Source organism: Ovis canadensis, chromosome 18 (genome assembly GCF_042477335.2).
Source record: "Ovis canadensis isolate MfBH-ARS-UI-01 breed Bighorn chromosome 18, ARS-UI_OviCan_v2, whole genome shotgun sequence".
Lineage (NCBI taxonomy): Eukaryota > Metazoa > Chordata > Mammalia > Artiodactyla > Bovidae > Ovis > Ovis canadensis.
Genome location: NC_091262.1, coordinates 68,391,237 through 68,411,945, shown reverse-complemented (window position 1 = coordinate 68,411,945; position 20,709 = coordinate 68,391,237). Strand labels below are relative to the sequence as shown.

General features: G+C 35.7%; 1 protein-coding gene across 3 annotated transcripts in view; it reads right to left on the bottom strand.

The window, feature by feature from the left end:
• TOGARAM1 (TOG array regulator of axonemal microtubules 1) overlaps nucleotides 1–20,709 on the bottom strand; it is a 76,047-nt gene that overhangs the window by 28,261 nt on the left and 27,077 nt on the right. For 2 of the 3 annotated variants that reach the window (XM_069558790.1, XM_069558792.1), the window contains exons 6-8: nucleotides 18,291–18,523; nucleotides 13,876–13,976; nucleotides 7,489–7,641 (exon numbers count right to left, since the gene is read on the bottom strand). In XM_069558790.1, the coding sequence (XP_069414891.1) occupies nucleotides 7,489–7,641; nucleotides 13,876–13,976; nucleotides 18,291–18,523 (487 nt within the window). The remainder of the gene's footprint in view (nucleotides 1–7,488; nucleotides 7,642–13,875; nucleotides 13,977–18,290; nucleotides 18,524–20,709) is intronic. The other variant, XM_069558791.1, reaches the window with a different exon arrangement.

The following is a 20,709-nucleotide window of genomic DNA, read 5'->3' as shown; positions in this document are numbered from 1 at the left end:
CTGGAAAATCCCATGGATGGAGGAGTCTGGTAGGCTGCCATCTACGGGGTCGCACAGAGTTGGACACGACTGAAGTGACTTAGCAGCAGCAGCAGCATATAGAGTATCATATCATCTACAAATAGTGACAGCTTTACATCCTCCTTTCTGATTTGGATATCTTTTATTACTTTTTCTTGTCTGACTGCTGTGGCTAGAGCTTCCAAAGCTACACTGAATAGAAGTGGTGAGAGCAGGCATCCTTGCCTTGTTCCTGAATTTAGCAGGAAGGCATTCAGCATTTCACCATTGAGTATTGTTGGCTGTGGGTTTGTCGTAAATTGCTTTCGAGATTCATTCCCTCTGTACCTACTTACAGGGCTTTCCTGGTGGCCCAGACGGTAAAAAAAGAAGTTTGTTTGTAATGCAGGAGACTTGAGTTCAATCCCTGGGTAGGGAAGATCTTCTGGAGAAGGGAATGGCTACCCACTCTACTATTCTTGCCAGGAGAATCCCATGGACAGAGAAGCCTGGCAGGCTGCAGTCCATGGTGTTGCAAAGAGTCCGACATGGCTGAGTGACTAACACTTACCTATACCCACTTTGATGAGAGGTTGTTTTTTTTTTTTTTAAAAAAATAATGGACAGATGTTGAATTTTATCAAATGCTTTTTCTGCATCTATTGAAATGACCATATAGTTTCTGTCTTTTCTTTTGCTGATGTGGTATATATCATATTGATTTAATTAGGTATAATAAACTGTCCTTGAAACCCTAGAGTGACTCCAACTTGATCATGTTTTTTGATCCTTTTTATGTACTGTATTGGATTCAGTTTGCTAATATTTTGTTGAGGATTTTTCCATCTATATTTAGCAAACATATTGACATGTAGTTTTCTTTCTTCCTTTTTTTTCTGTAATTATTCTTGGTTTTGATATCAGGATGATGGTGGCTTTACAGAATGAATTTGGGAGTGTTCCCTTCTCTTCAGTCTTTTGGAATAATTTGAGCATAGGTGTGAGGTCTTTGTATGTTTGGTGGAGTTCCTCAGTGAGACCATCTGGTCCTAGACTTCTGTTCGTAGGGAGTTTTTCAAAATAGATGTTCGATTTCACTTTTAGTAATTGGTTTATTCAAATATCTGTTTCTTCTTGATTCAATTTTGGCAGACCACATATTTCTAAAAGCTTGTCTAATTTGTTGGCATATAAATCTTTGTAGTATGAGTTTTTGTATTTCTGTGGAATCAGTTGTTATTTCTCTTTACTTTCTTATGTTGTTTTTTGGGTCCTATTTCTTTTCTTCTTGAGTTTGGCTACAGGTTACCAAATTTTATTTTTAAAAAAGGGGGGCTCTTGATTTTATTGATCTTTGCACTTTTTTATCTCATTTATTTACTCTCTGATATATATTTATTTCCTGATTTTGGGTCTCATTTGTCCTTCTTCCAGGTCTTTTAGGTGGGAGATTTTTTGAGATTCTTCTTTCTTAAGGCCTGTATCACTATAAACTTCCCTCTTAGAAAAGCTTTTGCTGCATCCCACAGATTCTGTAAGGTTGTGTTTTCATTGTCATTTGTCTTGAGGTGTTTTCTGATTTCCTCTTTTATTTCAATGATGACCCACTGGCTTTTTAGCAAGTGGGTTTTTTTCTTCTTATTATTATTTTCTTTCTGTGGCTGATTTCTAGCTTCATACTGTTGTGGTCAGAAAGATACTAGAAATAATTTCTATCCTCTTTGTTAAGGCTTGTTTTGTGACCTAGTATGTGGTCTACTGCAGAGAATATTCCACAGGGACTTGAAAAAAAACTGTGATTCTAGGGTTTTTGGATGTAGTGCCCTATAGATATTAATTAAATCCACCTGGTCTATTGTATCATTTATGATCTCTGTTTCTTTATTGATTTTCTGTCTGGAAGATCTGTCCATTGGTTTCAGTGGGGTGTTAAAGTTGTCTGCTATTATTGCCTTCCTTTCAATTTCTCCCTTCATGTTTTTAGTATTCATTTTATATATTTAGGTGCTCCTATATTGGATGCACACGTTAATGAATGTAATATCCTCTTCCCGTACTGATCCCTTTGTCATGATAAAATGTTCTCTTTTTTCATAGGCTGTTTAACGTCAATTTGTCTGATATAATTATCACTACTCCCATTTTCTTGCTACTTCAATTTGCATGATATATCTTTTTCCATCCCCTCACTTTCAATCTGTGAGTGCCCTTTATCCTAAGGTGATTCTCTTGTAGGTAGCCTATTATAGGTTCTTGGTGCTTTTTTTTAAAAATCCAATCTGCCACTCGTTGTTTTTTTGATTAGAGCATTTAGTCCACAGACATTTAAAGTAATATTAGTAGGTATGTACACACTGCCATTTGAAAACTTGCCTCCCAGCTGATTTTGCATTTCTTCTTTTTGTATTTCCTTTTAGGGTTTGATGATTTTCTTTTATATTATGCTAGAGTTCCTTTCTTTTTTGGTTTTGTGAATCTACTTTTAGATTTGTGTGACAATTTTGCTCAGTAGAGTTTCCTATGTTGCAGGTTTTTTTCCCTTTCAAGACTTTGAATATACGATGCCGTCCCCTTGCGGCTTGCAAAATTTATGCAAAAAATCAGGAGATAGCCTTATGGGGGTTCCCCTGTAACTGACTCTGACTTCTTTCCTCTTGCTGTCTTTAGAATCTTCTCTTTAACTTTTTCTATGTTAATTATGATATGCCTTGTGTGGGTGTTTAGGTTCATTTTGCTTAGGACCCTCTGTGCTTCCTGTACCTGGATATCTGTTTCCTTCTCTATGTTTGAGAAGTTTTCAGTCTTTTCAGCAAGTGGTGTTGGGAAAGCTGGACAGTTACATGTAAATCAATGAAATTAGAACACTACTTCAAACCATACACAAAAATAAACCTTTTAAGACCTAAATATCAAGGCACCATGAAACTCCTAGAAGAGAACATAGACAAAAAATTCTCAGACATAAATTGTATCAATGTCTTCTTAGATCATTCTCCAAAGCCAAAAGGAACAGAAGCAAAAATAAACAAATTAGACCTACCCAAACTTATAAGCTTTGGCAGAGTGAAGGAAACTGCTGTATAAACAAAACAAAAAGTCTACCTATGGACTTGGAAAAAAATATTTGTCAATGTGTGACTGAGAAGGGCTTAATTTCTAAAATATACAAATAGGAAAAATTACAATAACCAAAAAACTGAACAACCCAATCAAAAGTGAGCAGAAGAACTAAATTGACATTTCTTCAAAGAAGACATACAGATGGCCGACATGCATATGAAAAGAATAAACTAGGAGTACGGGATTAACATATATGTACTATTATACATAAAATAGATAAGCAACAAGGATTTATACAGGGAACTATATTCAATATCTTGTATTAATAATAACCTATAAGGAAAATTAATCTGAACTACATTTCTCTAAATATACATACATAAAGCTGAATCACTTTGCTACATATTTGAAACTAACACAATATTGTACATCAACTATACCGCAATTAAAAAAAAATGAAACCTAGTTCAGACTAGGCACTGGACAGAAAAGAAAACTTTCTTTACTTAAGGAGTTCATACATATCAGAATAAGGAGTTTCAAAGATGTTAGAAAATAATCATAGCACAATAATCAAACAAAAAGAGGATAACCTTGAAGGAAAAGCTTCTCACTCCTGGGAACAGATCAAGTCAATCTCACAGCAATCTGTACTTTCCTAGATTAACTTCTAACTCAGTTTATGATTATTTATTTAATTATTCTTTCTTCTACTAGACTGTAAGCTCTATGGGGATAGGACTCATGTCTAGCTTTGATTTTCATTCTTTTCCAGAGACCATTAGTACTGTGCTTGGCACACAGCAGGTGCTCAATAAGTATGTTAAATGAATATTACAAGACAAAAAAATGAAAGCAAAATAAAATTAATTTAAGGTCAACTGACAGAAACATCTGGTAGCCCCAGAAAGTGTTCAGTGACACAGAAACAAATCTCAGCAAATGGAACAATTTGCTCCACAATAGTTAACAAACGTAAAATCGATACATTAACTATTGAGAGGTGATTGATAATTAAATCTCATGGGAGGAAATACATACATAAAGACTATACCTAAGTAGTTTAATTTCATTTATAAGAAACACTCATATAACATCATTTTTTTTTTCACTGCACCTCTTAGCATGTAAGACCTTAGTTTCCTGACCAGGGATCAATCAAACCTCTGCCCCCTGCATTGGAAGTATGGAGTTTTAATCACTGGACCACCAGGGAAGTCTGATCTAGCATCATTTTTAATATTACTTTCACTTTTTACCCTATATTTTCTTTAAAGCAAAGAATTATTGAAAGAAATACTGCTCAAATCTCAATCCTAAAATAAAGATACTTAAAAGATTCTTTGCATATGAACTACCCTTTTTCTGTTGTTGTTATTTCTGCCCCATTTATTCAAATAGAGAAAGAGAAAATATTAAGTTATAGAATCTAGTTTGCTAGCAACAAACATCCACCTTAATCACTTTCTTAAATCGTTAATTGAAATTCAAGGTTACTATGCTAGAAAATGGTCACATTCAAAGGGACAATCAGCAGAGGAGAGAAAGAAGAGGAGGTTTGGAGAGCTAGTTCTAAAAAAAGTCTGAGGTTTCTTTCTTGCAAAAGGAATCCATTCACATCTGTCACTCATCACCAATATTTCTCCTGGGAGTCTTTTTATTCCTTTTAGCATTGCACTCAATATTTACTTTAATCTGATTATTTGAGGATGCAGGTTTTGCATGATTATTAGTTGTGGCTAGATCATCATCACTGTATTAATTTAATATGTGGCTTCCCAGGTGGCTCAGTGGTAAAGGCCAATGCAGGAGACAAAAGAGATGCAGGTTCAATCCCTGGGTCAGGAAGATCCTCTAAAGTAGGAAATGGCAAACCCCCCTCCAGTATTCTTGCTTGGAAAACTCCATGGACAGAGGAGCCTGGTAGATTACAGTCCATGGGGTCACAAAGGGTCAGACATCACTGAGTGACTGAGTGCACACATACACACGCACCATTATATACGAAGCATAATACAGATGTAAAGATGCCTATATCTTAATTTTATCTTATACTACTCCAGACCAGAAGCATGGGGAAAGCTTTATAAAGAAGTGGATTTTAGCCGGTATTCAAAAAGCAGACATGGACTTCCCTGGTGATACAGTAGGTAAGAATTCACCTGCCAATGTAAGGGACATGGGTTCGATCCCTGGTTGGGAAGATTCCACATGCCACGAAGCAACTAAGCCACAACTAAGCAACTAAGTACCACAACTACTAAGCCCAAGTTCTAGGGCCTGAGAGCCACAACTACTAAGCCAAACAGTAGCAACTACTAAGCCTGAACACAACAACTATGAAGTCCATGTACTGTGAGCCTGTGCTCTGAGACAAGAGAAGCCACCACGATGAGAAGTCTGTGTACTGCTAAGAGGAGAAGCCCCTGCTCATCACAACTAAAGAAAGCCTGTGCGCAGCAATGAAGACAGCGCAACCACAAATAAACAAATAATGCCAGAGGACAGGGCATGAATAGAGGTATAGTAAGAGGTAATGCTTCCCTGGTGCCTCAGATAATGAAGCGTCTGCCTACAATGCAGGAGACCTGGGTTCAGTCCCTGGTTTGGGAAGATCTCCTGGAGAAGGAAATGGCAACACATTCCAGTATTCTTGCCTGGAAAATCCCATGGACAGAAGAGCCTGGTAGGCTTACAGTCCATGGGGTCCAAAGAATTGGACAAGACTGAGCAACTTCACTTTCACTTTCAAGAGGTAACGCAAGAAAGGTAAGCTGAGGCAAAATTGTTAAGGGTATGAAAAAATGATGCTACAGAGTTGGAAATTTATTCTGTGAAAACCACTAAAGGTTTTGAGCAAGGAAGAGATGATTAGAAAGATAATTCTGGAAGACTATGTACACTGAATTGAAAAGATGAAAATAAGAGACAAAATGTCTTAGAAGGCTACTGTAATTACCCAGGGAAGAAGCTATGAAAACCCAAGTTAAACTGAAAAGAACTGGTAGGACTGGTCACTGCCTGAAGGGTAAAGAGAAGTAGAAAAGATGACTCTAAAGTTTTAAGTCTCCATAACTGGGAAAATGATAATGCTACTAATAAAAACAGATTAAAAAAAAAGGAAGAGGAATAGGTCTAGAAAGGAAGGTAAGTTTGGTTTTGAATATGTTTATTCTTGTTGACCAGATAGATCTAGCAGATGTTTGGTTTAGAGTTGGAAGTGTAAGTTTGATAGAATTTTCTGGAGTAGAATTAACTGTTGATCAAAGACATCAATATTTTTACGATCCAAAAAAAAAAAGTCATTGGCAGTAAAAAAAAAAAAAAATTCAGCAATTAATTGAAAACAATGAAATTACATTTCCTTTAGGAAGAAAAATATTTTTGTATTTGGCTTTTTTATATAAAAAATAAAATGTGTAAGTAAATATGAAAAAGCCCTGTCGTCCTCTTTTGTATTAATAAAACCAATGGGCAAATGATCATTCTCACAAAGAACAGATATTACGAATTATCTTACAGATTCAATTTTTAGAAATTTACCAAAACAAAAACAACAAAAAATAAGAAAAAGTGTCTAATCAAGTTCACTCTTACTCAATTTGCATTAGTTCCACAAAAAGTATACATAAACTAAAATGCCTGACTACCTGGACATATACGACTTAAGACGACCAGAGACGACAAAAGTTGACCTTATTGTAAAAGTTGCTACACACAAAACAATGACAGTTCCTTACATTTACTGGTAGACTACAATGCTGAAATACAGGTGACTTCTATTTACTCTATTTAAATATTTATGCCCTTCAAAATTGGGCTTCCCTGATGGCTCAAAATTATTGTCTCTTACTCTGAGGAAAAAATGTTAAAAGCAGCTGTAACAGGATCTCTGAAAAAAAAAAAAAGAGCAGTCACAGAAGTGCTGCTTGCTATTAAGCTTAATTAAAAGAAAGAAAAAAAGGGTACATAGTTAACAGTGGTTTGTGATAACAAAAAAACTTTCCAGGTTCTACCACAGGAAAATTATAATCTTGTTTCCACAGTTTTACTCCGTGGTTACAACCTAAGTAGGCATCTGGGAATCATTTGTTCATATGACTTCTCCATCCCATTTTACAGTGGCACACGCACAGAGTGTGTGTCTGTATGTGTATGTGGGTAAAGGTCAGCAAGGACTCCCTAGATTTAACCTCTCGGGTAATAGGTTCCCTGGATTGACTCCTGAGACATAACCATATATGAATATGTAAACTATGTGTTCTATTTAGCAGAATTATTTCGACAACAACACATCAGAAGGGTAAGAAGAAAAGTCTCAAAATTGAGAAATCTCAGTTAGTTTTTCTTTATTGGCATGTTAATGGAAGATACGAAATTCAAAGACACTTAGTTCTAAAAATGAACTTGTGATTGAAATGTACTAACCTTTTGTATGCTTATAATGTCTTGGTTGTTCCTTATTTTGTATTTTTAAAGCACTAGGTGAAATGTCATGTGACCTATCCTCTTCAAAGTCACCACATCCAAACCCATAGTTCATACGATGGCCAATTATGCTTACACTGGATGTTGTAGTCCCTATAAAATAAAATACATAAAACAACTTATCTGAATGATGTAGGTAACACCATAGGGAAGTATGGATCTCTTCTCTATCTTGGCTCCTAACGTTTTAGAAAGGGTCTAATAACACTAGAAATTATAACATTATACTATTTTTTAAAAAGTGTTACTTTCTTTTAAATATTGTAATATTTTTTACTTTACTAGCAGATTGGAACACTTATATGCTATACTATCCTATTTTATAAAACAGGCTTTAAAATGACAATGAAATAAAAAATTCAATGAATGAAAGAGGTAATCAATCATGTTTTAAAAATGTGATAGCCATTTAATGCTTAAATGAAATTTTACACTTTGCAGCACAACAAAATTGTTTAAAATCTAGAATATTTAACCTATGTCCTGAGAAAGGGCCCCATTTCTATTTTCCATTTCTCTCTTTTCTCCCACTCTCATGATCTAGCTTGTGGGGCAGTAAACTATGTTGTAAACGAGCTCAGAATCTGGACTCATGCTTCACGGCTTTAAATCATAGTACTGCCACTTAAACTACACCGAAAATGGGCAAGACACTTAACTGTATTTGTAAAATGGGGATAAAAATATTATAATAGCTCTTTCAGAACCTTTCTGAGGATTAAATGAAGAAAATGTAAACGGCTTATCACAGAGACTAGCGTATGGTAAATATCCAAATGTTACATTCCTGCTTAAAAATAAAGCAAATCAAACCCTTAATGTAGGCCTCCTTTTAATAAGTACTTAAAATTTTAATCTACATGTGAATGTTTAAACTGAACACTCTATACTAACACTTCGCAGTTGGTAAGACCACAAAACTACAAAGTGGAAAATCCCAGGCAATATATATACTTGAGTCACCATCCATTTTTATGTATATCTACTATGTAAACCATTAAGTAATAATAATAAAATATAATTTAATACCATTGATGGTATTTTAATAAAAATAGGACAGTGGGGAGAGAACATGGCTGGTGGCAGTTCGGCTAGAGAGTACTGCAGAGTAAAGGGCACTTGTCAGATTCACTGATGAAGATTTTAAAAATATCTGATATTAAATGATATAGATCTTCTGGGAGTAACATGGATATCCTTCTAAATTTTTCTCGGTTTTGATAGTTAATTCATAAAGTAAGCCTCATAAAGATACTGGCTTTGGATGGAAATGCTTTCTACTAATAGTTGATAACAAAAGCTACAGGAAAATAAGTTTACTGTAACATTTATTAGGAACTTTAGCACAATGTGCTATAGTAGGGTAGTGGTATAATCAATGTGAAAATCTTTATTGGAGATGCTGTAGTATAGACAGATTAGATTTACAATTCTGACATGATTATTTTTATCTTCAGGTAGCATTGGAGAAGGAAATGGCAACCCACTCCAGTGTTCTTGCCTGGAGAATCCCAGGGACAGGGGAGTCTGGTAGGCTCCTGTCTATGGGGTCGCACAGAGTCGGACATGACTGATGCAACTTAGCAGCAGCAGCTCTTATTCTAAGCATTATCATTTTTATGTCTCACCAATTACAACAATAAATTGTACAAATGACTTGCCTACGAAAACCAACACAAAACCTATCCTAAATAATCAGAAAATGCAAATCCAAATTAATAAAATCCTAAACCACCCAAACTTAACACTTTGGAAGCATATTAAATTTAACCAAGAATTTCTCATAGTAAATTCAATAACAGTATTTCCAAAATTTGATCTGAGAAATACCTAACTTATTTGTTAAAAATATATATTTCCAACCCCGAAGATTGATTTAGTATGTATACGGTGAGGCCCCAGAATCTATATTTATATGCATTACTCACGATTCCTAGTATTAGGCAAGTTTGTAAAACACTATTAGACAAGTTTGGGAAACACTGAACATTGCATATAGAAGCATGTATTATTATAAGACCTATCACTCCACTAAAATTTAAATGACTCACAAGCTGATACAACTAGGGTTAGTTGCTGTTCAGTCACTCAGTCCTGTCTGATTCTTTGCAACTCCATGGACTCCAGGACTCCCTGTCCTTCCCTATCTCCCAGAGTTTGCTCAGACTCATGCCCATTGCTTCGATGATGCCATCCATCTATCTCATCCTCTGTCACCCACTTCTCCTCTCACACTCAATCTTTTCCACCATCAGGGTCTTTTACAGTAAGTCAGCTCTTCATATCAGGTGGCCAAAGTACTGGAGTTTCAGCTTGAGCATCAGTCCTTCCAAGGAATATTCAGGGTTGATGATTGACTGGCTTGATCTCCTTGCTATCCAAGGGGCTCTCAAGAGTCTTCTCCAGCACCATAGTTCAAAAGCATCAATTCTTAGCATTTAACCTTCTCTATGGCCCAACTCTCACATTAATTCCAAGGATATTCTTCCAAAGTAGGTTCCATTTTAGAAACTGGATACAACCTAGCAAGAAAATATCTCTTCAAACTAATAAATTATTTTTTAGGATGATCAGCCTTAAAAAAGAACTGAAGACTAAGTTTATGTATTATATTAATATTTCTTTGGGTCTTTCCCTTTAGGAGAACAAATACTTACCAAGTGGCCACTATGTAGTAGGTGCCTGATGTATGTTATACATTTAGATCTTCCCTACCCTTCTCAAGGTTTGCATCACCAAATGAGGAAATTGAGTTTCTAAGCAATTAAGTAACTTCCACAGAACATGCATATGATTATTAAATATCAAACTGAGATTCCAGTTGGGTTCTCTCAGACTCCAAAGTACATAGGCATTGTCTTCTCGTGCTTAGTAGCATAACTATCTCTTAGTCTAACACACAAGGTTTGTGGAAGACAGTTTACCAGGTACATGTGGTTGAGTTCAGCATTTATAATTATGACAGGGACCTGTCATAAATAATTTCTGAGAATCAAGAATCTGAGAGTCCAAAAAAATAAAATAACTGTAATACCACTATAAAAATGTCAGTGTAATGACATTGCAAAAGAGGTAATATGAATTTTATTTGTGAATTGGGAAGGCATCAAGAGAAAGCAACTTGAGTTGTTTTCAAAGTAGCCTGGTGTATGGTATAGATTTTAGATTTCATCCAGAGGAATCAGCATGTACAACTGCAAAGAGATAGCAAATGGTACTGAATGTGGTCTGAGTTAAATGGATCACAAGATACAAAGCGAAAAGGAAAATGAGGCTAGAGTGGTTTGCATGGACCAGATTACAGAAGAATCCTCTGAATAAATTTACACTGGGCAATATAGTCAATTTTGCATTAGGGGGAATGGACTGTGAGTGAACGAAACCAAAGCTGGAGAGAAATGTTAGGTGGCTAAGTAAAAAATGCTTAAGAGTGATAGTGGGAATTAAAGAGATGAAGCTAAGACATAATTCAATTCAGTTCAGTTCAGTCATTCAGTTGTGTCTGACTCTTTGCAACCCCATGAATCACAGCACGCCTGGCCTCCCTGTCCATCACCAACTCCCGGAGTTCACTCAGACTCATGTCCATCGAGTCAGCGATGGAGGAAGAAATTTAAAATCTTAGCAAACAATTAGATACACACACAACTTTTTAAGAAAGTACTTATAAGTTAAAGTAGTCTTAAGGTTATAGGACTTTTACACTGAGATCATGTGAAAATAAATAGCATATCCTAAACTTGTTGTTGTTCAGTCCCTAAGTTGTATCCAGTTTTTTGTGACCCCATGGGCTGCAGCATGCCAGGCTTCCCTGTCCTTCACTGTCTCCTTGAATTTGCTTAAATTCACATCCAGTGGTGCCATCCCACCATCTTATCCTTTGTTGTTTCCTTCTCCTCCTGCTCTCAATCTTTCCCAACATCGGGGTTTTTCCAATAAGTTGGTTCTTCACATCAGGTGACATACTGGAGTTTCAGCTTCAGTGTCAGTGCTTCCTATGAATATTCAGGACTGATTTCCTTCAAGATTGACTGGTCGGATCTCCTTGCAGTCCAAGGGACTCTCAAGAGTATTCTCTAGCACCACAGTTCAAAAGCATCAATTCTTTAGCACTCATCTTTCTTTACAGTCCAACTCTTAACCTCTGTACATGACTACTGGAAAAACCACAGCTTTGACTATATGGACTATTGTCAGAAAAGTGATGTCTTTCCTTTTTCATACACTGTCTAGGTTTGTTATAGCTTTCTTTCCAAGAAGTAAGTGTCTTTTAATTTCATGGCTACAGTTTCCATCTGCAGTGATTTTGGAGCCCAAGAAAATAAAATCTGTTTCCACTTTTTTCCCATCTATTTGCTATGAAGTGATGGGACCAGATGCCATGATCTCATTTTTTTAAATGTTGAGTTTTAAGCCGGCTATCTCACTCTCCTCTTTCACTTTAATCAAGAGCCTCTTTAGTTCCTCTTCACTTTTTGCCATTAGAGGTGTATCATCTGCATATCTGAGGTTGCTGATATTTCTCCCGGCCATCTTGATTCCAGCTTGTAATTCATTCAGCTTGGCATTTTGCATGATATACTCCACATATAATTTAAACAACCAGAGTGACAATATTCAGTTTTGACATACTCTTTTCCAAATTTCAAACCAGTCTGCTGTCTCATGTTCAGTTCTAACTGTTGCTTCTTGCCTTGCATACAGGTTTCTCAGAAAACAGGTCAGGTGATCTGGTATTCCCATCTCTTTTAAGAATTTTCCACAGTTTGTTGTGATTCACAAGGTCAAAGCTTTAGCATAGTCAATGAAACAGAAGTAGATACTTCTCTGGAATTCCCTTGCTTTTTCTATGATCCAATGGATATTAGCAATTTGATCTCTGGTTCCTCTGCTTTTTCTAAACCCAGCTTGTACATCTGGAAGTTCACAGTTTATATACTGCTGAAGCTTAGCTTGAAGGATTTTGAGTGTTACCTTGCTAGTATGTTAAATAAGCACAACTGTACAGTTTGAGCACTCTTTGACATTGGCTTTCTTTGAGAAAGGAAAGAAAACTGACCTCTCCTAGCCTTGCGGCCATTGCTGAATTTTCCAAATTTGCTGGCATATTGAGTACAGCACTTTTAGCAGCAGCATCTTTTACGATTTGAAATAGCTCAGCTGGAATTTCATCACCTCCACTAGCTTTGTGCATAGTGATGCTTCCTAAGGCCTAGGTGACTTTGCACTCCAAGATGTCTGGCTCTAGGTGAGTGACCACACCATTGTGGTTATCCAGGTCATTAAGAGCTTTTGTGTATAGTTCTCCTGTGTATTTTTGCCACCTCTTCTTAATAGCTTCTGTCTCTGTTAGGTCCTTGCTGTTTCTGTCCCTTACCGAGCCCATCTTTGTATGAAGCGTTCCCTTGGTATCTCCAGTTTTACTGAAGAGATCTCTAGTCTTTCCTTTCCTCTCGTCTTTCCTATTGTTTTCCTCTATTTCTATGCATTGTTCACTTAATAAGACTTTGTTATCTCTCCTTGCTACCCTCTGGAACTTTGCATTCAGGGGGGTATATCTTTCCCCTTCTCCTTTGCCTTTTGCTTCTCTTCTTTTCTCAGCTATTTGTAAGGCCTCCTCAGACAACCACTTTGCCCTTCTTGCACTTCTTTTTCTTTGGGATGGTATTGGTCACCGCCTCCTGTACAATATTACAAACTTCAGACCATAGTTCTTCAGGAACTCTGTCTACCAGATCTAATCCTAGCTACAATTAATTCATAATTCAATAGTTTTACAAATCATAAAGAAGACCACATATAGATTCCATCCTAAATGGATGAGAATCCAAATACTTTTCTAATTTGTTACCAATAACAGAATCTATTTTCTAGGAACTGACATTATAAATTAGTGACTTCCAGGTTGGTCTGTAAAATGTTTACACAAGATACACTAGTTAAATATTATTTTTAAAAGAAACTGTGTTGTTTGGTTCCCTGGTGGTTTCTAAAGTATGCTGCGCATTAGAATCACCTAGAGTTCTCAGAAACTTTGATGTCCAGGTCGCATTCTGTATCAATTAAATCAAAATGCCCTGGCACAGGAGCCAATATGGGTAACTTATAGACTTAAAGGAGGGACCAATTATACAGGTAAGTATTTTTTCTTCCAGAAACAATACATTATTTATTCTTGCCACAATGGCCTTTTAAGGAGTTAAAAGATGATTAGTCTTAATTGGTAATTACAAAACTTCTAAATCTAAAATGCATTTGCCATCAGTCCATCACTTATTTATCATCTAAAAATCTGTAAATTGTATTTATGACAGATTCATAGAATACCTGTACTGGGGCTTTGTTCAGCTACCTGAGAGTTCTTATTCTTTGCCGAAGAAAGTCTTGTTGGACAAGGTTTTGATCCAAAAATTGGAAATATGTCTGACCTACAATGAAACAAGATAATTTCAATAAATATTGATGATCCAAAGCTATTAACATTCTCATATAAAACATTCTCTATACTTTAATTAACTTATTAGACTTAGATAATAAGGCAGGAAAAAGTATGAAAAAATAAGGCTAAGAATATTTCTTATTGGTATTCCTAGTTCACCTTTTGAACTTCCAACCTTTTCAACGTATCAGTTCAGTTCAGTTCATTTCAATTCAGTTGAGTTGCGTCTGACTCTTTGCAATCCCATGGGCTGTAGCACACCAGGCTTCCCTGTCCATCACCACTCCCAGAGCTTGCTCAAACTCATGTCCATTGGGTTGGTGATACCATCCAACCATTTCATCCTCTGTTGTCCCCTTCTCCTCCTGCCTTCAATTTTTCCAGCATCAAGGTCTTTTCCAAGGAGTCAGCTCTTCGCATCCGGTGGCCAAAGTATTAAGAGTCTCAGCTTCAGCATCAGTCCTTCCAATGAATATTCACGATTAGTTTCCTTTAGGATTGACTGGTTGGATCTCCCTGCGGTCCAAGGGACTCTCAAGAGTCTTCTCCAACATCACAGTTCAAAAACATCAATTCTTTGGCACTCAGCTTTCTTTATTGTCCAACTCTCACATCCATACATGACTACTGGAAAAATCATAGCTTTGACTATATGGACCTTTGTTGGCAAAGTAATGTCTCTGCTTTTTAATATGCTCTCAAGGTTTGTCATAGCTTTTCTTCCAAGGAGCAAGCATATTTTCAACATATGGTCAACCCTTAATTATTCATGAGAGGATTACCAAAGGAAATTAAGACACTGCAATTTGTGGTGTATAATCTTTCTTTTCATTGAATTATGCAAGCCCCTTCACCACAACAAGGCTGTGATCCAGGAAGAGGATATGCAGAATACATCACTCAAAATGCCAGGCTGGATGAATCACAACCTGGAATCAACACTGAAGGGAGAAATATCAACAACCTCAGATGTGCTATAGATGATATCATTCTAATGGCAGAAAGTGAAAAGGAATTAAAGAGCCTCTTGATGAGGGTGAAAGAGGAGAGTGTAAAAGCTGGCCTGAAACTCAACATTACAAAAACTAAGATGGCATCTGGTCCCATCACTTTAAGGCAAATAGAAGGGCAAAAAGTAGAAATAGTGACAAATTTTATTTTCTTGGGCTCCAAATTCACTGTGGATGGTGACTGCAGCCATAAAATTAAGACACTTGCTCCTTGGAAGGAAAGCTATGACAAACCTAGATAGCGTATTAAAAAGCAGAGTTATCACTTTGCCGATAAAGATCGATGTAGTCAAATGTAGTTTTTCCAGGAGTCATGTACACATGTGAGAGCTGGGCCATCAACAAGGCTGACTGCAAAAGAACTGATGCTTTTGAATTGTGGTGCTGAAGACTGTTGAGAATCTTCCTGGATTGCAAGGAGAACAAACCAGCCAATCCTAAAGGAAATAAATCCTTGAATATTCATTGGAAGGCCTACTGCTGAAGCTGAAGTTCCAATACTTCAGCTACCTGACAAGACAAGCTGACTCAATGGAAAAGACCCTGATGCTGGGAAAGATTGAAGGTAAAATGAGAAGGGGGAGACAGAGAATGAGAGGTTAGATAGCATCATCAACTCAGTGGACATGAATTTGAGCAAACTCAGAGACTGTGGAGGACAGAGGAGCCTCCTGGTGTGCATGGGGTCGCAAAGAGTTGGACACGACTTGGTGACTGAACAACAACAAATCTTTGCGTGTGTGTGTTGGGTGGGGGGGAACCTGATCCAAAAACAGTCCATTCCAGAACTAAGCCAAATGATTCCAGTTATCTAATATATTATCTACCTTCATATATAATATAAAAATAGGGACTTTACAATAAGTAAGAGATCAGCAACAAGTGAATTTAGCAAATGCGTGCTTTCTTCCTGGACTATTTTTTTTGCTATTCTTTGACTTTAAAAAGGCCTATAGGCCTTGTTTCACAAAGAAATCAAACTGAAGAATATTAAGTCTGTAGATAAGGGAACTGTTTGAAATCAATAAGAGCTAGTATGCCAATAAGTTAGTGATGGATATTACAAAGAACAGATTTTACAAAGAAGTACAATTTTTGTAGGTGGGCAGGCATATTTGTTAATTGGCCTAATGAGAAATCAATGCTAAAAATTTTAAGAATAATTACTCTAGATTAGATGACCGTCAATTTACATTGATTACATTGACTGTCAATTTACACTATACTGGGTGTACTGGAGTTGGATGAAAGAAAGTATTTCATTCTGTAGAAAAGTGTTTCTCAATAATTTTTCCTTCCCAATCTACATTAAGGATGAAAGCCCTGTAGTCAGTAGTAGTGACTTTCTTTGGCAATGATTCTTAAGGCAGGATGTAAGCAGGTTGAGAATTACTGCTCTTAAACTAATAAAATTAAATGTGGAAATAGTAAATTCATTAAAGTTAATTCAGTCCATAACTGAGGGTATACTGAATTCCTTTTACATAGAGTTCAATATCTGAAGAGACAGTTCAATACCTGTCTCATGTTGTTAAATGAGACAACATCAGGAATAGTAAATTCTAAATGTTGTAATATAAAAATGAACTTTCCTTCCCAATTGTGTTCCAGATTACTTACAGAACTTTGAAACTGTAAGAGTATGTAATATAAAATTTCACATCTTTGGAAGATAAAGGAAAAACTTTAGGTCTAAAAGATAAATGTATATATTTTAAATGTCTGGTAACTTCACCAGCCCACACAGCCATTCCAAATTCATTTTGTAAATCTATTACATTATTCTACCCAGGTAATTACAACAAAGGAATTTCCAGTAAGAAAAAATTCCCAAATGCAAAATAAGCTGCTACTGAAGTTAAAAAATATGGGGAAGAAAATCTGGGATGAGACAAACCTTTCACAACGGACACAAAAATTTGGTTTAATCCTATGTACTGCTGAAATAAAATACCCTTTCATATTAATGTTCAGAGAACACCATCTTTCCTTTAAATATGTAATCTCTACCTATATTATTAGGGGTTCTAGTTCACTTAAGTGAAAATAATTTAAATTTAATTTTAAATATTTACTTCTAATGTCAATAGGTATATATAAACATGGGCTTTCAAGGTGGCAAGAGTGGTAAAGAACCCACCCACCAATGTAGGAGATGTAAGAAGTGCAGGCTGGATCCCTAGGTAGGGAAGATGCCCTGGAGGAGGGCATGGCAACCCACTCCAGTATTCTTGCTTTGAGAATCCCATGGACAGAGGAGCCTGGTGGGCATAGGGTCGCAAAGAGTCGGATACAAATGAAGCGACCTAGCAAACATATATATACATGGTATAGGATAAAATCAAAGGAAAACGAAATTAAACAGACCACCACCAACAAATGTTAAAAAGGATGTGAAACAACTGAAACTGTCATACATTGCTGATCGGAGTGTAAAACAGCAGAAGCATCTTAGAAAACTGTTTGAAAAGTTAGATGTCCATGTACCCAAGACCTAACAATTCTACTCTTAGGTTATTGTCTAAAGTAAAGGGGAATACCCCTGAAACTAACACAACATTGCAAATCAACTATAGTTCAATATAAAGTAAAATTAAAAAAATAAATAACTAAAATGAAATAAAATAAAGAGGGAAAGGATTCCCCAAAATCCTAGAATAGGGTCACGAACAATTCCAAAAATCAAGGTAGGATCACTCTTTTAAGATTGAGAGGTTATTGAGGTAATCTGGAAAAGTTTGTCAAAGTGCTATGCTGTCAGTGTAGAATGATCAGGACTCTCATTCTAGCACTGTTGTGGTAAGGAAATTTCCAAGAGGGCTACAGAAGCTATGGCATGGAGTCCTAAATTCCCACAAGGTAATGGAATAACGAAAGTAGTTGGGTAATGGCTGGGTGGAGTTTATCCACATCAGAGGAAATTAGTGCTGAGTTTTAAACAAAAGCAATAATATCAGCTATTAGTCAATTGCCAAAGAGTTAATGATACAGAAAAGAGCTAAAGGACAAACAGTATTAGGATAAAGCTTAGATAGGCAGAATAACAAGTGTAACTTTGAGACTAGGCTTTATATTAATTTAGTTGGCATTGTGTTCTGTCTCTCCTCCCACACCACAAACTAAGGCTAAGCAAGGTAATATCTGTAAACTTTCCTGTTTTCTTTTAATTGTACTTCAATGTTTTAAAAACTAGTAATTAAATAATTTCAAAGTTTTTAAAAAAATATGATAATAGAGCTTCAGGCTAAAAATTATAGATTAAAATTCATTTAACACATCAAAAAATAAAATACATTATTCTCTTCCCCTGGGGAGTTGTCGACAGAGAAGAAGTCAAGGATTCTTGGCTGTAAACTCCACTTTCACTGTAGGAACTGATATTTGGAGAGGAAGATCGCGATGGGGAATCCACAGTCAAGTCAAGCTTCATGGCGGAATCTGGGCTTTCAAGATCAGAAGTACTGCCACTCAGTTTTGCTCTTTTCTTAGCTGCGCTATTACGAAGGGACCTAAGAGAGCTCTGCATCTAAGGAAAAAAAAAAACTTTACAAAATAATTATACAAATAAAAGTTATCCTTAGATTTAAAACTCTAATAACTAAACCGAGCTAGCTACTCTTCACTCTAACACTAACAAGATGGATGTTAACATATCTATATATAGTATAAATACAGACTTTAGTACTTAGGTATTTATAAACAACCTCCTAGGCTAAAAGTTCCTTAAGAGGAAGGATCTCAAGATATTATTCATCCTGCTATTTTTAGCACTGGGTATAATGACTAATACACTGTAAAAATTCAGTTCATAAAGTGAATGATTGAACCAGATGGTAGACAGCCCAGCTGAAGTCATCTTAGGTCAACAGTGTGTTGATGTGGCTATTTAACAGTTCTATGAGAAGGTTAGCAAAAAAGTAATCAGCTTTCTAAATCTGAAGTTTACATCAAGCTTGCTAGTGTTCAGAGAATAATAGATCAATATATGTAACTTCTGAAGAAAAGTATTTATAAAAATGCAGAGTAGAAATCTTCATTACATATATATTAAGCTTGGGAACAGAACCTTGAACAAATTAAGGAACTCAGAAATATATACAAATTATGTTTTGCTTACATTTTGATTAAGTATGGCCACTTCCCTAGTAAGTCCTTAGAAGGTTGAATATTTAAAAATAGTAGTATCTGTTTATATGTACTAATCATAAAAAAGAAATTACCTCTTCAACTACCCACTAAAAGGATTATTTTTAAGTTATCATAAAAAGTAATATAAAAATATATAGGACCAGATGAAATTTATTAGCTACATAGGAAAGTGTCTTTTTAAAACCATCACAATGTTGTAATTATTCTTCAATTAAAATAAAATAATTTTAAAAAGTACCTCTTCTATAAGTTTCTTTTCTATAAATAAATTTCATTTCTAGTACCATTGGAATATAACTGGAAAAACAAAAGCAAAAAGAAAAAAAACAAGGAAAAACTTAACAAGCAATTAGAAGCTGGAATGAACAATCTATTACGAACCAATTTTGGTTCTGTATAAGTCAGTTTTACACAGGCTTAATGTTAGCTTTGTAAATAAATATGCATTAATTTTTTTTTTAGTCAACTATTAGTACTGATGCCTCAGGTCTTAAAGATGCGCTAAACTAAGACCATAATAAGACCATCACATATCATCACTGGGTGTTACAGTTTACATATTTAATGTAAAACACTTTTAAACCTGACATCAGACAAACTGAAATGATAAAAAGGAAGCATCTGTGGAAACAGTGCTCTGAATCCAAAGTAATATAGCAGCCACATTCCTTCTCTGGCATAATTAATATGCATAGTTATCATGCTGGCAATACATTTTTATAGTATAAATGGAGTTATCTAGGATTCAAAGATGAATATAAAATATGATCTCAATTCCATAAAGATAAACTTGTATGTATGCACAAGGGATATGCTCAAGAATGTTTACTGCAGCATTGTTTACAATAGCAAAAGATGAGGAATAAGCCAAAATCAATTATATGAATGTGTGTGTGCTAAATTTCTGTATTACAGCTATACGTGTATGTGTGCTAAGTCACTTCAGTTGTGTATGACTCTTTGTGACCCTATGGACTGTAGCCCAGCAGGCTCCTCTGTCCATGGGATTCTCCAGGCAAAAATACTGGAATGGGTTGCTGTGCCCTATTCCAAGCGGTCTTTCTGACCCAGGGACTGAACCTGCGTCTCTTATGTCCCGTGTTGACAGGTGGGTTCTTTACCACTAGTGCCACCTGGGAAGCTCATACATTACATATACTATATATTACAATATATACATTGATACTATATTCCATATATTATATAAATTATATATTATATACATTGTAATGTATACGAGTACACTATAAATAAATGCATCAAATATTACTATATATATTAACATAAAAAGTACAGAAATACATAAAACACAAATTAATGGTAATAGTGGTTGTCTCTGGTGAAGAGGAAAGAGAAACTGGATTGGGGAGGGAACTACATTATGTTTCATTTATTTAAAAAGTAGGAAAAATATGATAAATTGTTCATTTTGGGGGGCTTAGTACATAGGTGTATTGCTATATTATTTGTATTTTTGATTTTAAAAGGAATAATATATGCACAGAAAAAATATTGGAAGGAAAAACATCAGTGTGTTAATGATAATTCGGGGTAGTGTAATTT